Source organism: Chiloscyllium plagiosum, unplaced genomic scaffold, assembly GCF_037043375.1.
Source record: "Chiloscyllium plagiosum isolate Xiang-an unplaced genomic scaffold, Cpla_swu_hap1 HiC_scaffold_19, whole genome shotgun sequence".
In the NCBI taxonomy this organism is placed as follows: domain Eukaryota; kingdom Metazoa; phylum Chordata; class Chondrichthyes; order Orectolobiformes; family Hemiscylliidae; genus Chiloscyllium; species Chiloscyllium plagiosum.
The window spans coordinates 8,056,695-8,073,818 of NW_028270157.1; the positions used below are offsets into that span (position 1 = coordinate 8,056,695).

Sequence of the window (17,124 nt, forward strand, 5' to 3'; positions counted from 1 at the left end):
TCTTTCAAGTTGTGATTTGTTTTAAGAAATCAAAAGGAGGAAGAATATCCAAGGACTCTCAAAATGTGGTGCCTTTTGGAAACCTTCAAAGTTTAATGAAGACTTAACTACTTAATTCTGTCTGAATGCACTTTCTAATAAGACCATTATCCATCATTTATTGTTGAAGTATATTTCCTGTACTTAAACACTACCTCCTTCAGTGAGTAATATATATGATCAAGAACATTCCTTTCTAGGTCTCACCATCTATATGCTGCATTTAACTCTGTAACTAACCTGCTTGCCGGTGACCACAATTCTAAATACATCCTTTGGCTGTAAAGCACATTGAGTCATAGAACAGCACAGCACAGGAACGGGCCCTTCGGCCCACAATGTTGTGCTGAATGTGACCCAAACTAAACTAATCACTTCTACCTGCCCCTGGTCCATAACCCTCCATTCCTTGCACATTCATGTCCCTATTGTATTTGCCTCCACCACTATCCCCAGCAGCATGTTTCAGACCCCTACCACTCGGTGTTAAAAATTTGCCCCTCATATCTCCTCTGAACATTCCCACTCACACTTTAAATGCATACACCCTAGTATTAGGCATTTCAACTCTGGGAAGAGAAAGTGAGGACTGCAGATGCTGGAGCTCAGAGCTGAAAATGGACTCAGCACCGCCTTCCTAACCTGCAATCTTCTTCCTGATCTCTCCGCCCCCACCCCACTCCGGCCTATCACCCTCACCTTGACCTCCCTCCACCTATCGCAATTCCAACGCCCCTCCCCCAAGTCCCTCCTCCCTACCTTTTATCTTAGCCTGCTGGACACATTTTCCTCATTCCTGAAGAAGGGCTTATGCCCGAAACGTCGATTCTCCTGTTCCTTGGATGCTGCCTGACCTGCTGCGCTTTTCCGGCAACACATTTTCAGCTCAGATTTTAACTCTGGGGAAAAGATTCTGACCATCAGCCCTATCTGTGCAGTTTATGATTTTACAGATTTCTATCAAGTTACCCCTCCAGCCTCCAACACTCCAGGGAACAACAACCCAAGTTTTTCTTGCCTCTCCTTTGTGATAATAGATGGTACTATAAAGATGCAATTTATTTCTTCACCAAAACTTTGAATTTCTTTACAGTGGTCGTTACCTTAACAAAAGTACAATGACAGAATTTATTTGAACATCAAGAGCAAAGTCAAACTTTAGAGATAGCATAGAATCCCTACAGTGTGGAAACAGGCCAGTTAGCCAACAAGTCCACACCAACTCGATGAAGAATAACCCACCCAGACCTATTCCCCCACCCTATAACTCTACATTTATCCCTGACTAATGTGCCTAACCTACATATCCCTGAACACTATGGGCAATTTAGCATGGCCAATTCACCTAACCTGCACATCTTTAGATTGTGGGAGGAAACCAGAGCACCCAGAGGAAACCCACGCAGACACAGGGAGAATGTGCAAACTCCATACAGACAGTTGCCCGAGGCTGGAATCGGCGCTGTGAGGCAGCGGTGCGAACCACTCAGTCACTGTGTCACCCATAGCTCCTGAAATCCAACATGTTCAGCCTAACCAAGCAAACAGTAGGTATACATAATGCTGTAGCTTAGCAACACTAACTTATACTTAAAGTAAGGTAGATGGCATAAAAGAAGTTTAATGAATTTTATTAAAGGTGGAGTCAGCAATAACAGAGGCTTGTCATCGTTAGGAAAGCCTGGGTTTACTAAAACAAGGGGTACGGTGTTGCCCGATTTGGCTTACCCGAAGTTCCCAAGCTGCAGGCCTAAAGCAGAAAGTTGAAGCTACCAGCCTGAAAAACACAAGCCACCACTGTGGCTGACCTGGCAAGAAGTGCAAGGAGGAGATTTGAAGAGTCAGTGCCCTTCACACCTGTTGAATCAAACCAGAGTGAGAACTGACATAAACACCTTTCAGGACAGCCCCAAACAGCCAGATTCATTCAGGTAAAAACAATGACTGCAGATGCTGGAAACCAGATTCTGGATTAGTGGTGCTGGAAGAGCACGGCAGTTCAGGCAGCATCCAAGGAGCTTCGAAATCGACGTTTCGGGCAAAAACCCTTCATCAGGAATAAAGCTTTATTCCTGATGAAGGCTTCCTGATGAAGGGCTTTTGCCCGAAACGTCGATTTCGAAGCTCCTTGGAATGCCTGAACTGCTGTGCTCTTCCAGCACCATTAATCCAGAGCCAGATTCATTCAGTCAGTCAATTATAAAAGCTTCCTTGCTAATGTTCTCTTTTCCTTAAAACGTTCAGCTGCTAGAAACTGAGCAACAAAAGCTGCCTGTTGCCAACGGTTTCAGTTTGTAAAAAGGATAACGAGATTTCATCCAATTTATTTGCTGCAGTGCTGAGGAAAATGTTCTTCAATGTTGCTACTCATTACTGGTTAATAAGCTTTATACAAACATGCTTGGTGTTATTTTTCAGGAAGCTAGGTCTGATATACAGATAAGACCGACTGGACAGAACCTCCTCACACTCTGGCTATTTTAACCACGTTAATTGTTTCAAGGGAAGATACACTGAGTTAGAGCAGTACTGTGACCGAATAAGAAAAGCTGCAATTTGAAGTTCAATCCATCATTGCCTGACCCTGGGAAGATACACTGCTGGTGAAGTACATAAACTGGAGTGAGTTTTTCAAAACTCCCAGAGCAGGCCTTATTAAAATCGACCTGTTCAGAATGCACAGACTCCCTCATGTCATCAACATGTGCTAAAGCAAAGAAACCCCAACAGACTTTAACAAAATACAATTAATTGTCAAGGCATATTTTTATAAGCATTCAAGAACATACTGAAACATTTAGACCTCCCAACCTTTAAACATTTCTTTATTTCCAGCAACAAAAGCCTGATCCCTCATATTGTAATTTGAGAGAGCATTTCCACTGCATATTATAATTTTTACGAAGGAATATCAAATGAAAAGGTTAACAGCTAGTAATATAGTTTACATAGAGAAACATCAATGATATTCCTTTGTACAGGACAATTTACTGAATGCATGCTTTTTTTCCAGGTAACAGTTTATACTACTGTATCCAACTCACACAGTAGCTTGTAAATTCAGACATTATTAGGTACTCATGGTAAGGGGACAGGGGGGGGGGGACAGTGGGGCATTGGTGAGAGGAGCCAAATAGAGAAGGGGCCCAAGGTTTCCTGGAGAAGGGTGCCTGGAATAGTCAGCATTCTTCCACTAGTGTCAAGTTTAGGAATCATAGAATCCTGAATTAATGTCAGAAGCTTTACATAGAGCCTGAACTGTGCTGTAATGTTCTTCGGCCCTCAATGTTGCGCCGCCCTGTGAAACCAATCTGAAGCCCATCTAACCTACACTATTCCACTCTCGTCCATATGCCTATTAAATGACCAGTTAAATACCCGTAAAGTTGGCGAGTCTACAACTGTTGCAGGCAGTGCGTTCCATGCCCCTGCTACTCTCTGAATAAAGAAACTACCTCTGACATCTGTCCTATATCTATCACTATATACTTTACTTCACTGAAGAGTGCCAAACTGTATTTTCCACTTGCCACTCCAGCCATGCATTAATGTAATGTTGTGCTGTATCAAATTTGCTTCAATTGTCCAAATTTGTTTGCTGTTCTCGTGGCTCAAACTCGATTTTTAACCTTCCTGCTCTGGGTTAGATTTGAACTTAGAACTCATGGATTGAGAGGACTATATTGTAGTTCATAAGCCAAGGTAACACATTCTTTAGAAACATGAGTGGTGTGCTGATGGACTTTTTGAATGAATTGTCCAAACTTCAACATCCCTGGCAATCGTTCCCAATTTGGATGTTGACAAGGAAGGCACCTTCCTGAGTGTTATCCGTGACAATGAATGGATTGTGGATATTTTCTCTCCCCACAAATGTCAAAATCATCCAAAAGTAACAGAATAAAAAGTAGCCATTTGGGCGTCAATACCATGAGCCATGTCCTTACTTACCGGGAAAAGTACAATGGGTACTGTTAACGTAACTGCCACCAGCACAGCCAGACGGACACACAATAGTAACACGTCAAAATTATATACTTTTGTAAAAGTATGAAGCAACTCCGTTTCAACTTGTCCTGTGTGGAAGGAGAAAGGGAAAAAAAGCACACAATCATAATCTGAAAGCAAAAAGAGATAAAATGAGCAGCAAAAGGTGGCGCTTTGTTTGCACTAATTGACATGTTGCGAGTTTAATCAATTGGAGCAGTGGATTGACGATGCACACTTCGCATTTGATTCAAAGAAACAAAGGTTTGGATATCAAATGCAGCAGATTTTGCGTCAATGTTCCTTTTCTCACTCACCATAAAAGGTCAGGTATCCAAAAAGAGCAGCCAGTAGATACATGATGAACATCGCGGCAATTGACACATTGGAGACATATTGCATTTTCTTTTGAGAGCGACTGAAAGGTAAGCAGAGTTTTTTTTAAAAAAAATCTCTATATGCCAGATTTGCCAAAAGAATTAAAGGTTCTATTTTATACCCCATTCTAAGACCTACCTGGGCACTTGCAGAAACAGGTTGGCAGAACTGTTCATGCAAAGTGGCATTAAAAACAGAAAATGCTGAAAATATTCAGTCTGGCAGCTATGATGGAGAGAGCAATTTAACCTTTTCAGGTCCAACATCTTTCAACAGAACTCATCAGACCTGACTGATGGTTAATTTTAAAAAAGTTAACCTGGTTAGTTTAGAACATAGAACAATACAGGACAGATCAGGCCCTTCGGCCCACGATGTTGTGCCGAAAACTTGTCCTAGCTTAAGCGCCTATCCATGTACCTATCCAATTGCCGCTGAAAGGTCACCAATGATTCTGACTCTGCCACTCCCACAGGCAGCGCATTCCATGCCCCTCTGGGTAAAGAACCTACCCCTGACATCCCCCCTATACCTTCCACCCTTCACCTTAAATTTATGTCCCCTTGTAACACTCTGTTGTACCCGGGGAAAAAGTCTCTGACTGTCTACTCTATCTATTCCCCTGATCATCTTATAAACCTTCATCAAGTCACCCCTCATCCTTCGCCGTTCCAATGAGAAAAGGCCTGGCACTCTCAACCTATCCTCGTACGACCTATTCTCCATTCCAGGCAACATCCTGGTAAATCTCCTCTGCACCCTCTCCAAAGCTTCCACATCTTTCCTAAAGTGAGGCGACCAGAAATGCACACAGTACTCCAAATGTGGCCTTACCAAGGTTCAAGGTTTAGTGTCTCTCTACCGAGGGACTGTGGAATATTTCAGCATTTTCAGGTTTTTTTTTCAGTTTTTCCAGTTCCATTTATTGTTTTGGTCAACTCCTCGTAAAGAACAAAATAATTTTGTTTTGATCCATTCACAAGATGTGGGCATCACTGGCTGGGCCAGCGTCTATTGGCCAACCCCAAACTGTCGAGAGGTAAGAGTTAACCACATTGCTGTGGGTCTGGAGTCACATGTAGGCCAGACCAGGTAAAGTAAGGATGGTAGATATCCTTGTCTATAGGATGTCAGTGAACCACATGAGTATTTTCCACCCAACAATCAGCAACACTTTCACTGTCATAATTAGACTCTTAATCCTAGATTTTTATTGAGTTTGAATTTCACCATTTGCCACAGGAGGATTACAAACCTAGGGTCCCAGATCATTCTTTGGGTCCTTGGATTAATAGTCTAGCTATAATAATTACTAGGCCAAAACCTCATCCTCCAATTAAAATTAACCGCTATAACTTCTTCAGCTTTCTTTAGAACAGAATACAGGGACGTCAGTAGACATGGTCTTGCCCCCAGGATACACGAGTCCAAAACTAGTCAGCTTAGCTTTAACATGAGAGGACAAAGACTTAAAACTGACCTCGGGGGGAGACTTTTCACGCAGAGGATGGTGCGTGAAAGGAATGAGCTGCCAGAGAAAATGGTGGAGGTTGGTACAATTAACATTTAAAAGGCATCTGGATGGGTATATGAATAGGAAGGGCTTGGAGGGATATGGGCTGGGGGCTGGCAAATGGTTAGGTTGGGATAACTGATCGACATCTGGTTGGACCGAAGACTCTGTTTCCATGCTGTACATCTCTATGACTCTACTCCTTCAGGATTTCAACTTGTATTTTTTTTACTGGGATGTTTACTCTTTGCAAAAGTAAAGGACTGTGAGAAGTTCCTACCCTTTAAGTTCGCTGTAGATTGGAAGTACCTCAGGATGACACACAAATGAAAAGGCAAGGATGGGGATGGTGTACGCCGTCTGAAAGAGAAATGAAGACAGCCTCTTGAGGTTCTGAAAAATCAGAGAGGAGAACTCTTCCCTCCCGATAGTTAAAAGTCTGGCATACCTGTGAGTTGAACACCAGGTATTTTGGTTTGCACATATCAGCTTCAAGATGGGCTTCATAACTGACCCCATTGGTGTGGATGAGGGCATAATCTTCATCTTCTGCTGCTGTGTGTCCATTAACGTAGGGCATCATAAGGTTCAGGTCGTGATGAGTGGTTATGTTACGGATCACTGGATACTCTGTTAACGAGTGCCCTGTGGTGTTGACCAATGTTGTGAAGTTTCCTGAATGATGGTCCAGTGGAAGCAAGGGGCAGGGAATTTGAAATTTCTTATATATGACCTGGAAGAATATTTCAGGAGATTTACTTTAAAGTAGGGGTGTTTTGTGCAAACATGTACTGTACAAACATAGCTAAGGTACAGAGCAATCCTCCACATTACAAAGAAAATAAACGACTATATGTGGGGTTCTGGATTAGTGGTGCTGGAAGAGCACAGCAGTTCAGGCAGCATCCGAGGGGCAGTAAAATCGATGTTTCAGGCAAAAGCCCTTCATCAGGATGAAGGGCTTTTGCCCGAAACGTCGATTTTACTGCTCCTCGGATGCTGCCTGAACTGCTGTGCTCTTCCAGCACCACTAATCCAGAATCTGGTTTCCAGCATCTGCAGTCATTGTTTTTACCTAGTTGACTATATGTAGGGGCCAACAGCCCCAGCTGAAAAGTGAAGGAATGAGCCCAAATCACATTGTGGTTGTACAGGACACTGGTTAGACCGCTTTTGGAATACTGTGTGCAATTCCATTCTCCCTGCTGTTGGAAGGATGTTGTGAAACTTGAAAAAGGTTCAGTAAAGATTTACAAGGATGTTGCCAGGGTTGGAGGTTTCAGCTATAGGGAGAGGCTAAACAGGCTGGGGCTGTTTTCCCGGGAGCGTCGGAGGCTGACGGGTGACCTTATAGAGGTTTATAAAATCATGAGAGGCACGGATAGGGTGAATAGTCAAAGTCTTTTCCCTGGAGTGGGGGAGCCCAGAACTAGAGGGAATAGGCTTAGGGTGAGAGGGAAAAGATTTAAAAGGGGCCTAAGAGGCAACTTTTTCAGGCAGAGGGTAGTGCATGTACGGAATGAGCTGCCAGAGGAAGTGGTGGAGGCTGGTACAATTGCAGCATTTAAAAGGCATTTTGCTGGGTACATGAATAGGAAGGGTTTGGAGGGACATGGACCAAGAGCTGGCAAATGGGACTAGATTAGGTCAGGATATCTGCTTGGTATGGACGAGTTGGATGGAAGGGTCTGTTTCTGTGCTGTGTGTCTCTATGACTCTATCTCCACCAGATTGGGAGTGATGATTGGATCAGAAACAATTTTCAGCTCTTACATGGAGTTTAGCTTTTATTACAATTGCCTAGTGTCAAAACATTAACAACCAAGGTGATTGCTTTTGACCAACATGGACCCGATAGGATTAAGGGCCTTTTTCTGTATTGTAGACGTCCATGACTATGGGAGGTCATCACTGGAAAGGTAGGTCTGTGGTTGCGTGGAGGCAGACTCCAGTGATGAGGCTTGGGGGTGCATGGTTCATCAGGATGTGGCAATGGGGAAGACACAGGGTGGGGCCAACTATCTTGGAGCCTGGAGGCTTCCACTGGGCAGAGGATGCCTGACCAGGAGCTCTTCCCTTTCTGAACAGACAATAGGTCCATCAGTCAGCCTGGCACCCATGGTCGCAGGGAAAACCCTATCAATGACAAGAGAAGAACCTCTGAAGGTGCCACTGAAAATTCTCAGTTAGCCCAACACCCTCACTGCTGTGGATAAAATCCTGGAGAATATTGGTATAACAACATTAGTTTCTGTAACCCCTTTATCAATTGGGACACATAAACAGTGTGCTTTCTGCCAATCTCTCCCATGGCTCATATGACTGTCTCTTCCAGCAGAGAATCCCAGTCCAACTTTCCCAGCCCGAGAGGTAAGCCTCTCTCCTGCATGGCATAGATATTGAAGCTAGGCAGACGTACTGAGCTTGGTGTGCTATTGGTCTAAACAGCAATTTACAAGGATTGTAATGATTTCATCGAATTATATATGTAGTGCAGAAGAGGACCTTCTGCACATTAGGTCTACACCATAAAAAAAAACTAAATCTACATTAGTCCCATTTTCCAGCACTTATTGTTTCTTCTGGTCATTGTTTATGGAAACTTCTTCTAATCTTCTGCCATCGATGCAAGTTTTGGGGGTCTGTTAGCTCAGTTAGCTGGATAGCTGGTGTGCTATGTCGAGTAATACCCACAGCATGGGTTCAATGCCCGCACTAGTTGAAGTTGCCATAAGGGGCTCCCTTCCTCAACCTTTCCCCTCACCTGAATCATGGTGCCCCTCATGTCAAACACCCACCACTTGTCTCTCTCTCTCTCTATAATGGTGCAGTAAGATTATGGTGAGTTGACCTTTATTATCCATTCCTGCTGTTTATCACATACCCTTTTACAAAGGGCTGGTCATTTTCTGGAACAAAGGCCTGCAATTGACATGAATTGGTAGATTGATTGTCGTTTCTGCCTCCAGAAGAGGACTGCCTGTTCTATAGCTTGCCTTGGTTTATTGTATAATGCAGTCAGTCTGTACTCACAACACATATGAAGAAAACCATACAAGAGAGCGAAAATCCACTTGTGTATCCAAGGTACCCTGTACAGGGAGAAACAAAATAACAGCGATTAGAATTATTTTATATCACTTCTATGACAATACCAACCATCTCTTTAACTTTTTTTTTAACAAAATGCCTGAATATATAGACAGTGAACAATACGATTAAGACAAAATCAGAACAAATTATGAGTTGTTTCTGAGCAAGTTCAATGGGTTACACACATAAATCAAACTACAGAGAACATACAGCATTCATTCAAATCTTCTCCTACCCATCCTCATCTAGGTCTATCGGCATAAACCTCCATTCCCTCCTCTCTCTCATTCGTATTTAGCCTTAAACTTATGGAGCAGAGCTCCAAAAGCTTCTGATTTCAAATAAATCTGTTGGACTATAACCTGGTGTCGTGTGACTTCTGACTTTGACCACCCCATGTCCAACTCTGGCACCTCCACATCACATTTAGCTAAAAATCACACAACACCAGGTTTCAAATAAATCTGTTGGACTATAACCTAGTGTTGTATGATTTTTAACATTGTAAACCCCAGTCCAATACCGGTGTCTCCAAATCATCATATTTAGCCTGCACTTAGATCCATCTATTGTATTTGTCTCAATTATTCAACAGTTGTGGTAGTAAGACCATAAGACATAGGAGTGGAAGTGAGGCCATTCGGCCCATCAAGTCCACTCTGCCATTTAATCATAGGTGATGAGCATTTCAACTCCGCTTACCCACACTCTCCCTGTAGCCCTTAATTCCTTGCGCGATGAAGAATTTATCAATTTCGGCCACTGTAAGTTCCACAGTCTCACCACAAACTGAGTAAAGAACTTCTTCTTAATTCCTTACTTGGTTGCTGCTAATTTTCCAGTTCCCGCAAGTTAGAGGCACTCCCTTTGTATTTACACTAATCAAAATCTTTTAAAGACCTCCACTATAACCCCACCCCACCCCCACTCAGCCTTCTCTCTTCAAGAGAAAAAAGACTGAGCCTGCAACCCTATTGCCATGCTCTTGATAATTGCTGCAAATTTGTGAAAACAGATCTTGAAACTAAAAATATGTTTTGACACATTTTTAAAAAAAAATCAAAGAACTGTGGATGCTGGAAATCTGAAACAAAAATAGAAATTGCTGGAGAATCTCAGCAGGTCTAGTAACATCTGTGGAGAGAAAGCTGGCTCGAGTCCAGTCACCCTTCTTCAGAACACATTTTGATACTACATTTCTCCTTGGACAAACACAGTAACTGGAACAGTGCAATGTCTGTACTTTTATTATGTTTATCATTGCAAAACCAGTTTGTTAAAGCCATATCCTCAACAAGATGTTAATACGTGCAGCACAACACACAAACATTAGCTGTAAATGCAGATTATGAAGTTAAGCAGTAATTTCAAAATCTTAGGATAAGGCAAGAGGGGCCTCTCTAAATGGTTTGAGGCCTAGTATTCCTGATGCTTCGTTTTAATTGCAACACACCAGAAAGGCACTTAGATTCTGTTAATACAGCGCTTACAATGTAATTTAGTGTCAATTTAGCAGGAGAAAGTGAGGTCTGCAGACGCTGGAGATCAAAGCTGAAACTTTATTGCTGGAACAGCACAGCAGGTCAGGCAGCATCTAGGGAACAGAAGATTCGACGTTTCGGGCACATGCCCTTCTTCAGGAATGAGCAGAGAGTGTTCAGCAGGAGAAGATCTTCTCCTGCTGAACACTCTCTGCTCATTCCTGAAGAAGGGCATGTGCCCGAAACATCGAATCTTCTGTTCCCTAGATGCTGCCTGACCTGCTGTGCTGTTCCAGCAATAAAGTTTCAGCAGTGTCAATTTAGCACTCCATTTGGCGCTCTCAGGACAAATAGCAGAAACAGAACCAGAGACTTACGTACAGGTGTTATAACCTACCTAAGTTCTTGAGAAACGTAAGTGGCAGAATAACACATAGCGACACAAGTACAACAAGGTAGTTGCCATTTGTATACCACACTCTGGAACAGAAAATTTATTTGCATCACAAACAAGGCAATAAATTGCGAAATATTGTCATGTTTCAAGTTCAAATTGCTTTATACCTTTTCTCCAGGAATGCATCTCAAAAATTAACATAAAAACTCTGCACAGATCCCATGACAAATATATTCAGGTAGCCACTACAAATAATAATTTAGCAGGTTAAGCATTTTGGTCACTATTTATGACTTGAAACTAGGTGTTGCCTTATACATAGGTCATAGTGGTGCATGGCACCATACCAGATCCTGGCTGGTACACCCAGTCTGCTAATAACTTGATTCTGCTGTTGTTCTACTGTTGTTAGAGTCTGAACTCAGCAACTAAAGGCGACTGGTCCAGGTGGAGTCCCTGGCCGTACACTCAGATCATGTGCGGACCAGCTAGCTGGGGTATTTGCTGACATCATTAACCCCTCCTTACTATGATCTGAAGTCACTCCCCAATTGAAGAAAATCACCATCATCCCGGTGCCAAAGAAGAATCATACAGCGTGCTTCAATGACTAGTGCCTGATCTTCATTATTATGACATGCTTCAAGAGGTTAGCCATGGCTCACATCAACTCCATCAGACTGCCTTGATCCTTTGCAATTCACAGATCCATGGAACACACCATCTCCCTGGCCCTGCACTCATCCCTGGAACATCTGGATAACAATGATATCTCTGTCAGGTTCTTACTTATTAACTGCAATTCTGCCTTCAACACCATAATTCCAAACAGACTGATCTCTAAATTCTGAGACCTCTAAAATTCGGCTCCCTCGTCTGTCACTGGACCTTGATTTCCTAACCATAGACTGCAATCAGTAAGGATAGACAACACCACCACCACCATCGTAATCTTCCAAACCGGTGCGTTGCAAGGCTGCAGGCTCAGCCTCCTACTATACCCCTTTTACACTCAGGAAATGGGGTCAAATTCCAACTCTATTTGCACATTTGCTGCCACCCCCACTGTTGTAGGTTGGTCTCAAACAATGAAGAGACAGGGTACAGGAAATAGATTGAGTGTTTAGTGGCATGGGGTAAAGGCAGCAATCTCCTCTTCAACATCAGCAAAATGAAAGAGCTGGTCATTGACTTCAGGAAGAGGAGTGGAAGTCAAGAATCCAGTGACAGAGGTGGAGGTGGTTGAGAGCGTCAAGTTCCTGGGAGTGATGATCACCAACAATCCGTTCTGGTCCACCCATGTGGATGCAATGGTCAAGAAAGCACAACAACGCCTCAACTTCCTCAGGAGGATAAGGAAATTCTGCTTGTCCACAAGAACTCTCACCAAGTTTTACAGAAAACACCACAGGAAGCATCCTATCTGGAAGCATCCTGTTGGGGTATGGCAACTCTCTTCCCGACATCACAAGAAACTACAGAGAGTTGTGAACACAGCCCAATCCATCACGCAAACCAGCCTTCCACCCACTGACTCTGTCTGCCTCAGGAAAGCAACCAACATAATCAAAGACCTCTCTCTCCCCCACCCCCACCCCGTTATACTCTTTTCCACTTCTGTTAAGCAGAAGATATAAAAGTTTGAATACACGTACAAACAAATTCAAGAACAGCTTCTTCCCCACTGCTATCAGACTTTTCAACGGACCTCTCAAATGATAACTCTGATCTCTCTCCCTGCACCTTCTCTACGCTGTAACACTGCGTTCTGCGCTCTATTCTGCTACCCTGATGTACTTTGTATTGTACAATCTGCCCGAAGAGTGTGCAAAGCAATACTTTTCACTGTATTTCAGTTCATGTGACAACAATAAATCAAATCTAATAAATCACATCAAATCAACTTTGCTCATATCACACTAGCTCCCAATCTCCTACTTAGGCTTCTATTTCACAGTGTCCTACTCTCTCACCATATAAAGCAGCGAAATCAAACTGTGCTGTCTTTATGCAATGCATGAAACTCTTCACTCTCCATGCATTGGATAACAGAGAGGTTGCAGCACGGAAGAGGCCACGAAACCATCATGACTGAACTGGCTGAATAAATTAACTACTTATTCAAATCTTACTTTGTAGCAGCTGTTCTGCAGGCTACTGCTTTCAGGACCAAATCCAGACTGCTCTCAAAGTGGGCGGTGAATTCCAGACAGCCAGCACCCTCTGAGCAAAAACAATTTTCCTCATGTCTCCTCTAATCATAGAGTCATTGAATCATATAGCATAGAACCAGGCCCTTTGGCCCACCAAATCTATGCCTAAATCAAGCACCAATCTGCACTAATTCCATTGATTTGCAATTGGCCCATTGCTTCATGTGCCCTGGTATTTTAAGAGCTCATCCAGATGCTACTTAAATGTTTTGAGAGAATGTCTGCCTCCACTATCCTTTCAGACAGCAGGTTCCAGATTTCTGTCACCCTCTGGTGAAAATATTTTTCCTCAGGTCCCCTTTAAACCATTTACTCCCCACCTTAATCATATGACCTCTGATCTTCGCCGTATCTGCCATTGTGAAAAGATCTGATGATCTGCTCTATCTCTGCCTCTCAAAATTTTGTATACCTCAATCAGATAGTGAGTTTTGAGAAGATTTGTAGCTCAGGTTGAGGCTCTGAATGTAGGTTTGCTTGCTGAGAGGGATAGTTGGTTTTCAGACATTTCGTCAACATCATTAGTGAGCCTCTGGATGAAGCACTAGTGGTATGGCCCGTTTTTTATTGTGTGTTTAGGTTTCCTTGAGTCGATGATGTCATTTCCTGTGGTGATGTCATTATCTATCCTTTTTCACAGGGGGTGGTAAATGGGATCCAAGTCAATGTGTTTGTTGATAGAGTTTTGGTTGGAATGCCATGCTTCTAGGAATTCTCACGCGTGTGTCTGTTTGGCTTGTCCTAGGATGGATGTATTGTCCTAGTCAAAGTGATGTCCTTCCTCATCTGTATGTTAAGATACTAGTGAGATAATAGTGGCAATGAACACTAACTAGCCACAAAAAGAAATGACCCACTCTAACTAGTATCTTAACATACAGATAAGGAAGGGCACCACTTTGACTGGGACAACACATCCATCCTAGGACTAAAAACATGAGAATTCCTAAAAGCATGGCCTTCCAGCTGGAACTGTATCAACAAGCACATTAACTTGGAACCCATTTATCACTCACTGAGAAAAAGAACAGGAAATGACATCACCAAGCCAAAGAAACCTAAACACAAATAAAAAGCGGGCCATACCACCAGAGCTTCATCCAGAGGCTCACTGACGATGTTACCTAGTATGGTGACAAAACGTCTGAAAACCAACCTTCCAGCTCAGTGAGCAAACTTACATCCAGTGCCTCAATCAGATTTTCCCCTCTGCCTCCTCTGCTCCAAGGGAAACAAACCCAGCCTATCCAGTCTCTTCTCATAATTGAGACTTTCCACCCCATGCAATATCCTGCTGAATCTCCGGTATAAATCACATCCTTCCTATAGTGTGGTGACCAGAACCGCATCTGTGGCCTATGAAGTTGTAATAAGACTTCCTTGCTCCTTTTTCAATCTTCTGGGTAATGAAGGCAAACATCCCTGTCCACCTATACTGACACCTTCAGGGATTCTATGGACTTGTACACCAAGTTCCCTTTGTTCCTCAGAACTCTCTCGGGGTCACCCATTCATTGTGTATTTCCTTCCCTTATTAGATCTCCCAACATCCCACCTCACAATTCTCAGAAATAAAATTCCCTCTGCCATTGCTCTGCCCAATTTATCAACTGATCGATATCAGGTTGTAACTTGAGAGCATCCCCCTCAATATTAGCAACACCAATTTTTTTTTAATCTTGATTGGAGAGGAGATGATAATCTTATAGGAGAAACTGAGGACTGTAGATGCTGGAGATCAGAGTTGAGAGTGTGGTGCTGGAAAAGCACAGCCAGTTAGGCAGCATTCGAGGGGCAGGAGAGAAGCATTCCTGATGAAGATAATCTTATAACTATACATTGAAACACACAGTTTTTAAACAAACTTTGTATATAAGAAAGCAATATTCTAACCCATACACTTCGTATAATAATCAATATTCACAGTACCTGTTCTAAATTTAAATGGTTTTAATTCCATTAATATAGTGTCCACCTTAGCATTTCAAAATTTTCCAGTTATAAGTCCTAATAGCAAATTAATGCAAAGTCCACACCATATGAATTCCAACTGGGGTTTGATTAGAACCTCTCACTGCTGACTGGTTTATTAAATTCCCAGAGTTATGATTGGCAAATGTAAAAACCATTAAATGTGATGGTTACTTAAATAAAGTGGAAATAATGTTATGATAGATCACAATTATTTGGGAATTTGCTGTTTAAGCCTTTCCTTCAGATCAAGCTGTCCACCAGATTCCTGGAAATGGTGTTTTATTGAATAACCTCCTAAGAAACACACGCTGGAAACTGACAGGCAAGACAGCAGCAGCAACTGGGAATTTTCAGCGGATAAAATGACAGGGAGGGTGCTTTTCCAAATTAACAGCTGCAAATACGGAGGAAGGCCAAGCATCGAAATGTAAACGGAGAATCTCCCGCTGAAGTTACACTGGGGAGAAAATTCCTGGGAAAAGTTTCTATCAGAGGGCAACGGAGTCGTGAAACCTTGTTTGTGATTGTGGACAAGTGCTAGGGAAAAAAACATTTATATCAACTCCAATAGAAAATAATTAAAACTTGAAACTGAAATTTGTCAGGGACCAGTATTCACTCAGAATACAACTACTGTTCTATACATTTGTGATTAGCCATGAACTACAGTTACATGTATCAAATTAATTGCTTCTTTGAAAGCTAAAATGCATACCCATTGATGTCTTCAATTCCCATAAATGACCGTATTACTTCGGGTAGTTCATACTTGACTATGAAGAGGTAACTTGACATAGCTGTAACGGGAATGGTTTTGTTAGGTACACTACTGTCAAAACTGTCACTTCACTCAGTTTTAAGAAAACATTTCTAAGGGGAAAGGAATTTGACAAAATAATTTAGATCTACTTTCGAGAATGCCAGGGAATGATTATGCACATCATCAGTGTACTCCTGAATAAAACCCGCCAACAAAATTTATTTGGTTGTTTCGTGGAAACGTTTAGATTGCTCAGTAACAGCAGTGTGTACCACCTACACAATCCACTGCGGAAATTCACCAAATCTCCGTAGACAGCACCTTCCAAACCCATGACCACTTCCATCTGGAAGGATAAGGGCAGCAGATACATGGGAATACCCTGCAAGTTCCCCTCCAAGCCACTCACTATCTTGACTTGGAAATATATCACCAGTCCCTCGGTGTCTCTGGGCCAGTAATGCTATTGTGGGTAACATTTTATAGAAATTAGAAGCAGGAGTATGCTATTCAGTCCTTTGAGTCTGATCCACCACTTAATGTGATCACAGCAGATCCTCAATGTCATGTTCCTGCTTTCTCCCCATAACCTTTGATGCATTTACTATCTAAATTTTTATCAGCGTCTTTCCTGAATATACTCAAATGACCCGGCCTCCATAAATATCCGTAGTAGTGAATTCCACAGGGTGACCACCCACTGAGAAGAAATGTCATCTCAGTTCTAAGTGCCCTCCCCCCGCATCCTGAGACTGTGTCCCCTGGTTCTAGACTCCCCAAGATGGAAAATATTCGCCCCGCATCTAGTCTGTCCAGTCCTGTTCCAATTTTCTACAATTCAATCCAATCCTTTTTCATTCTTCTAAACCCTAGTGAACACAGACACTGGTAAGTCAGTGTTTAAACAAGAGTAAATGTGGGGTTAGGGAGAGAGGGTGGGGCGGGGGGAGCTGAGTCTGGGTGGGATTCTCTTCAGAGTGAATGGAGTGGCTCGGTGGCTCAGTGGTTAGCACTGCTGCCTCACAGCACCAGGGACCCGGGTTCAATTCCAGCATTGGACGACCGTCTATATGGAGTTTGCACGTTCTCCCAGTGTCTGCATGGGTTTCCTCCAGGTGTTCCAGTTTACTCCCACAATCCAAAGATGTGCAGGACAGGTGAATTGGCCAGACTAAATTGCCCAGTGTTAGGTGCCCTGGTCAGGGTTAAATGTAGGGAAACGAGTCTGGGTAGGTTACTCTTTGGAGGCTCAGTATGGACTTGTTGGGCCTAAGGGCCTGTTTCCACGC

At 42.8% G+C, this 17,124-nt stretch overlaps 1 protein-coding gene across 6 annotated transcripts in view; it reads right to left on the minus strand.

The window, feature by feature from the left end:
• Positions 1-17,124, minus strand: part of LOC122559311 (sodium-coupled neutral amino acid transporter 4-like) — a 115,961-nt gene that overhangs the window by 15,390 nt on the left and 83,447 nt on the right. For all 6 annotated transcript variants that reach the window (XM_087997011.1, XM_087997012.1, XM_087997014.1 and 3 more), the window contains exons 8-14: positions 15,791-15,872; positions 10,889-10,971; positions 8,951-9,009; positions 6,366-6,650; positions 6,198-6,277; positions 4,344-4,444; positions 3,991-4,115 (exon numbers count right to left, since the gene is read on the minus strand). In XM_087997011.1, coding sequence (XP_087853137.1) covers positions 3,991-4,115; positions 4,344-4,444; positions 6,198-6,277; positions 6,366-6,650; positions 8,951-9,009; positions 10,889-10,971; positions 15,791-15,872 — 815 coding nt within the window. The remainder of the gene's footprint in view (positions 1-3,990; positions 4,116-4,343; positions 4,445-6,197; positions 6,278-6,365; positions 6,651-8,950; positions 9,010-10,888; positions 10,972-15,790; positions 15,873-17,124) is intronic.